Source organism: Pelodiscus sinensis, chromosome 16 (genome assembly GCF_049634645.1).
Source record: "Pelodiscus sinensis isolate JC-2024 chromosome 16, ASM4963464v1, whole genome shotgun sequence".
Taxonomy (NCBI): Eukaryota; Metazoa; Chordata; order Testudines; family Trionychidae; genus Pelodiscus; species Pelodiscus sinensis.
Window position 1 is genome coordinate 20,897,321 of NC_134726.1, and position 8,718 is coordinate 20,906,038.

Genomic DNA, 8,718 nt, shown 5'->3' on the forward strand with positions numbered 1-8,718 from the left:
AGCGGATAGAAAATGGGATCAGAAGATCTACCTTCTATTCTAGGCACACATTTACATCAAATCAATGCAGTAACCAGGGCAGAGAACACCATTAGCTCAATACTAATGTAAGTCACAGCTGTGCTTTTCTCAGCTTCCTGGGGTTCCACCACAAGTAACTTGGAACAGTTTACACTTCCCTGTACTCCCACTTCCCATCAACTCAGTGATTTAGAGGGGTTAAAGTACACAGGTTGAGTGGAACCAAATTATACTTTGTTTAAACAGTGTAAATGACTTCACAGGTGTCCACTTCAACTCATTGGAAGTCAGTGGATTTTATCTAGATTTATACTAATGTAGCTGAGAACAGAATTTATCCCACTGCCTGTGAAGTTAGATGGTTTTGGTGATCTTTTTGAGTTGTTGTGACTAGTGAAGAGAGTGTACAAAAGTTTCTATTTGAAGACCTAGTTTTTTGACCAAATTTAAGGAAAAAAAGGGAAGTGGGGAAATCATCCTTTTGCGGAAGCTTTAAATGCTAAGGTCTAGCAAGGAATTATTTTTTACAAATGAGTTAGAGCCAGTCGATACTTCTCCGTGCAGTCCATACTTCTTTGTCATCACCAGGCAATGACAGTATGTACTTCTTGTGAAAGACGCAGTCAGAATTGAGTCTAGTTGCTCTAATGCCAGGGTGCTTGTAAGAGATTTAAGGAAACCTACCTCCTTGCACAGTGAAAGCTGGCACCTCCCTAACCAATCAATGCCATAGAAGGCCCAGAAAAGAGAGGACAGAAAGAGCTAATCCTTGTGAAAAGAAACACAGTTGCTAATTGCAGCTAGTATCTACTTCCTGCTTTAAGTCAAACATATAGGGCCTACCTTTTCTGTACACGTACAGGACAAAGGGATTTTTTTCACTACATAATTTCAGAATTAGGTTCAAGAAGAATACAAAGTTGAAAGTTATATCAATGAAACAGAGCCCTGTAATAACAGATCTTTATTTGAGACATATTTGAGGGAAACATTCTTAACAGAATTTGATTTATTTCCCCTGAAAATAAAACTGTGGTAAATATGTTGTTTTAAATTAAACTTAAGGATTAGCTCATTTATAAAAGTCTATACAAGTACAGAGGGCTAATACTAAATGTATGTACCATTACATAGATACATGCTTTACTGTCACCTTGTGAATATTTGCAAAACCAGCAGATTTTTTTGGTTAAAAACCAGACTTTTAATTTCACTTTAGAATTAGTCAATAAGGACCCAATTCTACCATCCATACTCACATTGTAAGTATGATACTCCACATATAGCCCCACTCATTTTGAGGAAAACACTTTTTGAACAAGTAATACTGGCAGAATCAGATCCTTTATAAAAAGAACAAGAAAAAAAAGTCAGTTACTGTATAAAATATCTTAGTTTCACATAATTTCACAAGTGGACTAGTTAAGTCTTAAGTTAATACCATAATCTTTTATCTTATTGAAAAATAGAGTTCTAAATTCGCTCTGATAAAAATATTGCAGCTTTACATCCAATTTGTATAGCAGTCTTCAAAAGTGAGTAAGCTGGTGCCTATTAAAAAAAAGATAATAATTAGGCATTGGATGAAGTCTTAATTTTTAAAAAATTGATTTGTGATAATAAATGTACATTACATTTTTTAAATATTTATTTTCATCCACATCAGAGGAACAATATTGCTTTCCCAGAAAATGACAAAATGCCCTTTTTTTAAAAGAGCATTACCCTGCACTAAAATATATTGTATGTAAAAAAAGTACGTTCCTTCCCTCCACACGACAGAAGTCTTGCAGTTCCCCACACAGAGGTGGAAAAACAGTAGAGGGACACACAGACCTCACAAAGCAAGTACAACATGGGGAAAATTGGTCCAGTTATATTCTAAATCAGGGGTGAGGAACCTATGGTCTGTGGGCCATATCCAGCCCCAGTTTAATGTGATCCATCCAGGCAACTCTCTGTGATGCAAGCTGGAAGCCTAGAGCCTTGGCACCCTTCCCTCCCCACCCCACAATGCTGGGCCACAAGCTCCAGTTTGCTCTGCCTTGAGAGAGCCTTGGCACGTGCTGAGTATGAATGAGGGGTGGGATTTTTTTGTTTGGGGGTAGAGGATTCACTACCCACCTTGGGAACATTGGAAGCAGGTGAGTAGCAAGGGTTGGGTTTTGTTTTGTTTTTCGCTTGTGTGTAGCCCCCGAATGATTTTTCTGTGGGTCAGTGGCCTCTGACCGAAAAAAAGCTTCCCACTTCCATCCTAAATCAATATGGTAAACTCTGTTTTGTATATCAGGGTGCTATCTGGATTCCCAAGACTGAAAGGGATAGTTTACTCTAACAAAAGGCTTATTTTTCTGATCTTTTAAGAAAACTCAAATTTTGAAAAAATTATTTGAAAAAAAAAAACAAAAGAAGAGTTGAGTGCAATACTTTAAATAGGAAAAAAGAACTAATATTAGCATAACAGGAATCAGTTACTGGAAAAAAACAGGAAATGTGAACGTGAAAAAAATTAAGCCTCATTTCAGATTCTGATGAAGATGCTTTCCATGTTATATGTGCTTTCCAAGAAAGCATAACAGTATAATAATTCTTTATTTTCCACCCATCCCCTATACTTTCATTTGCACAAAGGAGACACCATCAGAAGCAAATGCATAGCAAAGTTCAACAACAATGAATTAATACTCTGTGCCTACCAATTCTGCATCGTGGTCAAGCCCTATATCGTGGTGCTCCAACTCATCATCCCGGAATTTCTTTATTATCTTTTTAAAAGAAATGGTAGCAGATTAGTAACAGTTTTTACCTACATATCAATCATCAAGATGACAAAACTGTACAAACTACATCAAGATGACAAAACTGTACAAACTACATACTTCTGCCCACATCATCACTTGAGAAACAATATACCTTAGGTCAAGACCTCTAGGAAGATGTGTGCTTTTGAAAAATCCTTCTCCTCCCCTTCCCCACAATTCCAATTAGAAAAACCCATAATATATGAGGAAAGAACTTATGAAATAAAAGAAGCTCATGCTATGTTCTTGGCCTGATATAGAAAATTATACGTGTATTCTCTTCCTGAGCCTCACAGGGACAGGCAATATTCATGAATGCTATAACCTATCATGAATATGCTGATTATAACCAGGATCACAGTAATGACACGAGACAGATTACAGATGCCATGCCATTGCAAACAGTAGGGGATTAAGACCCCAAGGGAGACTTACCAGATACTACAACAATAATACTCTTGGCCTTAGCCAATAAACCAGGCTGGAACATTTTCCACTCATATTTGGAGGACTTCCTGAATCTGAGGTTACTATGGCATTCTGAAAAACCTCTCTAGAAAACTGAGGTGGTAATTAGCAAATCACAATTTCTTTTTCAAATTTTGTAAAGGAAACTTATATAATGCTAAGTCTAATTAACAACAGCCATTCCGATATTATTACATTTACAAAGTAGGACCCCAATCCTGCAAATTGTTCCATGAGGGCATCCATCTGCACATCCAAGAAGCTCCAGTGGATTTATAATATCCTTCACTATGGAACAACTTGAACAGAACAGAAAGAACCAGGACTCAACCCATGAGCTGAGTATAAAATGGAAGATAATTTTCTTTGTGAATTACAGACTGTAGAAATTATTAAACACCAAATGCCTTTAATCAAAACATGTGAATTAATGGTACAAGATTCTGCTATGATACGTGATAAATGTTCCTCATGTAGGGCTTTGCATAGTCTCTTTTTATATTTGTATAATCAAAAGAAAAATACACTTTTGCTCAGAGTCTTCAGACATCAAAGTTGGAACAACAGTTATTTTGCTGCACAATTTCAGGTCCTGATACTCGCGCTCTATTGCTCTTGTATTCAGTGTAGTTTTGTCTGGCATTTTTAGTGGTGCATGATACCATTGTGCTCACAGCTCAGTTCTTACTCAGCCATGAAGATGCTAATCAGCAACACAGTTTGGACTACTTCAAATTACAGTCTGGGGACTATCAGACTGGTGTCTGAGTCTAAGTGAAGGTGAGAGATCAGCTTTTCTCAAAGTCTGTAAGATATCTCAAGTTGCAATGATACTGTTATATCCCATATAACCACAGCACGCACACACGGTACGTTATTACAATTTGTTTCTTTTCTTTTCTTTAGTGCCTCCCATTAAATTACAATCTTTGGCTGCTTCTTCTGCCCCCAACACAAAACAGATTACAACTACTAGAAATGGACTCCAGGGCTGTTGTCTCAGATATTTCAATTTAATATACATCAAAGAGAAAATCCAACTGAAACAACATTTTTCATCTTAAATGTTTCACTGCCTGTAGTGTTCTGAACTAGAAATGATAAATTAATCTGCTGCAAATCCAAATGTCATATTTATGTCATTTTAAAAATACTCTCTCAAAATCTTATTCAGATAATATGTTAAATACCTTTTAACAACATTCACATACCTGCAATAATTCTTTGTATTTTTCTGGATCCTCCTCCATTAGTGTTCTCATCTGATTGTTATAATGCGCTGATATGCTCTCTTCCACTGCCACAGTGCAAGCCATTGCACCTTCTTTTCCAAGTAAAGCAGTTCCAGCACCTATAATTATCAAATTAATTCAAACAACATATTCCAAACCCACATTAATAATATCAATAAGACCATGCACTCACCTAAAGCAAACCCTGCAACATTCCAGAAAGGCAATAAAATAGTAGGTCGAACTCTAAATGTGACCATTAACTCATTAAACTTTTTCAGGTGGTCCTTTTCTTGATTCCACATTTGCTGCAAGAGAAATAAAATTACAGAAAAACATATTAAAAAAAGGCATTTAGCTGGGTAAGGTGCCGGTTAACTACTTACCCCGGTAAGCATGCTGGTAAGGCAAATGCTTACTGGGTAACCAGTTAACCCTTTGCATCCCTAATTAATACCCCTATTTATAGTCAATAATTAGTTAGCATTTTGGAGAAAGGGAATAAACTGTTATTTCATAGCTTTCCCTAATTTCTTTTTTTTTTCCATGTTAAATTTTATTTTACAAAGATTCTTGATATCTAAAACATGATGAAATCTTTGCCATACCACTGCAACAACTGCATGTTTATGATTCACTCATCATTCAATCTAATCACTATGTTATGTGCCATACTTATGCTATACCATAGGAAGAGCTTTTGTAAGACCAGTGATTTTAAAGTAAACATTGCAAACTTTACATTATAGATGGCTCTGTAATTTGTGGTGTTGTTCTTCAGCTAAAGAGCATGCCTTTGACTACATAAGAAACAAAGATAAGATTAAGTTAGAGCAGTGGTCCCCAACACGGTGCGCCCGCCAAGTACTCGGGGCTGGCCTGGCCCCGGGCACGTGGCGCATGTATGGTGCCGCAGCTGGCCCCGGGCGCACTGTGACCGCTGGCCCCGGGAGCGCCGCAGATTGGCCGCCCGCGCTCTGGGTGCGCGGCGCTTGGAGGGGGTGCTGGCCCCAGCGCGTGGCACTTGTGGGGGCGCTCCGGCCCTGGGCGCGCGGCACTTGGCGGGGGGGATGCCGGCCCCGAGCGCGTGGCGCTTGGGAGGAGGGGCGCTGGCCCCGGGTGCGCAGTGCTGGGGGGGGCCCCGCCCCCGGGCGCGCGGTGCATGGCAGGGGCCCGCCCCCGGGCGCGCAAGTGTCCCCTCCCTCTAGCACCCGGCAGGTGAATGGCCACGCCCCCTGGTGCCCGGCAACCTCCAATGGTTGGGGACCACTGAGTTAGAGCCACACACACTAACCTGAATGACTGGTCCTACTGTAGTTCTACCTAGTACAGCCATTTGCCCAGCATAAATACGGTTTGCCCCATATTCCCCTGCATGATCCACCCTGATAATGCGATCTATGTCTGGTTTGTTGATGTTGTCCAAGGTCATTCCAGTACTATAAAATCTTAAAGAAGTCTGTTCTGTCTGTAAATTCCATTTTCTTTCATAACCTGTCAAACAGAGAAACAACTGATGTGAGCTATAATACTCTACCATCACTCAAAACAAGGAAAATCTCAGTGAAATATCTATACAAGCACTTAACAAGGAATGCACACACCATTTACTCAATGTTGTGCCTACTTACTTATCCCTTTGTGATACACGGGAAGGACTCTGAGTCAGAAATGGGAAAAAGGGAAACACATGACAAGTGGTCCTAAGTGGATACGGGGGATTAGCCTCAAAGGAAACCAGATTACCTAGGACTGGAGATGAAGCAGAGAGGTGATGAATGACCCTGGAAAGAGAAGGCCTGGTGGGAGGTGATTCTAGGGCAGTATCGGCTTTACAATGGTACCTGATCCATGCAGAAAGGTGCTCTGGCTCACTTCACTATGCTTCTACTGTGCCCCAAGACCCTATCTGCCTGCTGGCGCCTCTCCTTCCCCTGGTCCCTTCCCTTTGCGTGCCATTCACTCCTCTAAGCCCACTAGCCCTAAGAGGTAGGGCTCTTCTCCCACCTGGCCTTGTCCAGCACTTCTTTGCCCCATAGCTAGAGCCCAGCACTGCTCGGAGTCTGGCCAAACTCGACCGGTGGGGAAGAGGAGGCTGAGAGGAGAGCTTGGCCAGTGTGCATTTAGCAACTGCTAGTTGAAAACAATGCCTTCACATTGGGTTGGGTGGAGCAGGGCCACTACCACCATGCCATGGCCCATTGTCCCTGGCCAGTCCCTTGCTCCAGGAACTAACCTTCCTACACCATGCCATCCTCCCTCCCTGGGGGCCCATAAATCCATCTGGTGCTGGGCTCACAAAAGGTTAATCCACCTCTACTCCAGAGTAGGGATGTAAAATCCCATTTAATTAGTTAACCGTTTAAAAGTTATGTTTAACCCTTTAATCACTTAAAAAGGAGTGGGAGGCCGCACTGGGCTGCTCCAGCCCAACTGCGGGTTAACTGTAAATGGTAAGTATCATCCGGCAAGAGTAATGCTTACCCATTAACCCAGTGTTTCCCAACCAGGGTTCCGCAGAACCCTGGGGTTCCACACACCATCATCAGGGGATCCGTGAGAAATCGTGGAATAAATAAATAAATAAATAAATAAATAATGTCTTACAATGTAAGCTAACAATATATAACAGCTCTTTACAAATACATTTTCTTGACAATAATTTAGCAGTAATTGAATTGCACTCCCTGCTGTCAACTTTTTCTGGCCAAGCAAATATTTTCATAGGTAAGGAGGGTTCCTTGGGATATGAAAAATTATTGTAGGGGTTCCTCCATGGGAAAAAGGTTGGGAATCACTGCGTTAACCATTCACCTCCCTAGTCCAGAGTGGGGGTACGAGAGGGTGGCGATAGCTGTAACCCTGCAAGGGGACTGAGTGCGGCAGGAAGGGGTGCCCCTGGAAGAGGGCAGGGGAGTGATCGCTGAAAACAGATGACAAGGAAGGGGTGAACCCAGGGGTGGGAGGGCCTATGGAGGTGGGTGACCACAGACAGTGGCAGCGCATGGAATGCCCCGGGAGGTAACGGATATGGGGGAGGGGAAATACCCCGCGAAGGGGTGGGATCTGGGGCCGATGACACCCCACTGCCACCATGAGAGGGGGGCAGCTGTGACCTCGGAAAGTGTCGGGACACGGGGGGAGAGGGCGGGGCCTGAGGGTGCCCCAGGGACAGGGAGGACCTGGGGCTGCGACACCGAAAAGCGTGGGGGTGACCCCCGCACGAAGCCGAACCTGCCCCGTAGCGGAGACGCTGGCAGCCCGCGCGCAGCCCCCTCACGGCCGAAGCTGCGGCCGCTTCCATAACCCTGAGCCGGGCCCGAACCGCCTCACTACGGCGCGGAGCGATGACGCAGGCCGCAGTCTCGCTCAAGATGGCGCACAGACTTCCCGCCCCTCAACCGCCCCGATTGGCTCCTCGGCGCCGACGGGCCCCACCCCACTGGGGAGAGGTGCTGTCAGTCACAGGCGAGCGTCCCTGTGGCTGCCATGACAACAGCGCGGGTCTCTCGCAGGCGCCTCGCCCGCTCGGTGGTTCATAGACTGTAAAGGGGGGTGGGGAGAGGTCGGTGCGCGGGACGGGACTCGCGGGTGCCCCGTGCATGGTATGGCACGGAATGGGCGGCGCTTGGGAGGAGCACGGGGGGAGGGCTGCGTGGATATGGAGAACTCGAGAGTGCGGGGGCATGGGCAGTACATGGGGGAGGATGGGCTTGGGGGGCATGGATAGGATGCGATTTCAGGGGGTGCCACGGGGAGGGAAGGGCCAGGGAGACCGGAGATTGCAGGGGTACGGGCGGTACATGGAGGGCACAAGGGCACAGAGGGGCATTGGAGTAGGAGGGGGTGTGGGATACATGGTGAGTGGATACGGGGTTGCCCAGGGATGCATGGGGATGAGATCGCAGGCTTATGAGTATGATAGTTGCATTGGCACAGTGACCCCGCAGTTACTCCGAGTGCGGAGAGGGACCATTACACTTAGTGCATGGGCAGCATGTAGATAGGTGGAGGTGTGTTCAGGTGAACAGTGGATGGGTATGGGATTTGTGCATGAACATGGAGTACATAGGGAATGTATAGCTATATGAGCGTGTATGGGAAGCGTACAAATGTGTATGAGTATGGAGGGGGGAAGTTGAGTGGGAAAGGGTGGTTAGTGCCTGGTAGAAGGCAGGGATGTTAGAGTTTAACTG

The 8,718-nt window shown here is 44.3% G+C and overlaps 1 protein-coding gene across 3 annotated transcripts; it reads right to left on the reverse strand.

Annotated features, from left to right (window-relative positions):
• Positions 1-968: 968 nt before the first annotated feature.
• Positions 969-7,911, reverse strand: COQ7 (coenzyme Q7, hydroxylase). Of its 3 annotated transcripts, XM_075899402.1 has the most exons (7): positions 7,757-7,838; positions 7,007-7,046; positions 5,817-6,016; positions 4,716-4,830; positions 4,502-4,641; positions 2,718-2,786; positions 969-1,572 (listed from the first exon to the last, which is right to left on the reverse strand). In XM_075899402.1, the coding sequence occupies exons 2-7, from the start codon at positions 7,008-7,010 to the stop codon at positions 1,495-1,497; spliced, it is 606 nt and encodes a 201-aa protein (XP_075755517.1). In that variant the 5' UTR covers positions 7,011-7,046; positions 7,757-7,838; the 3' UTR covers positions 969-1,494. The 3 variants fall into 3 exon arrangements, with proteins under 3 accessions (XP_075755517.1, XP_006123215.2, XP_075755518.1); XM_006123153.4 differs by lacking the exon at positions 7,007-7,046 and having other exon boundaries at positions 7,757-7,911; XM_075899403.1 differs by lacking the exon at positions 7,007-7,046 and having other exon boundaries at positions 7,761-7,887.
• Positions 7,912-8,718: the final 807 nt, after the last annotated feature.

Coding starts and splice junctions, on each gene's coding strand:
- COQ7 (XM_006123153.4), bottom strand. CDS start 7,826: ATGGAAGCGGCCGCAGCTTCGGCCGTGAGGGGGCTGCGCGCGGGCTGC. Junction 4,642..4,715: donor TGTTGCAGGGTTTGCTTTAG/GTGAGTGCATGG, acceptor TGATAATTATAG/GTGCTGGAACTGCTTTACTT. Junction 2,787..4,501: donor AATACAAAGAATTATTGCAG/GTATGTGAATGT, acceptor TCTTTTAAAAAG/ATAATAAAGAAATTCCGGGA.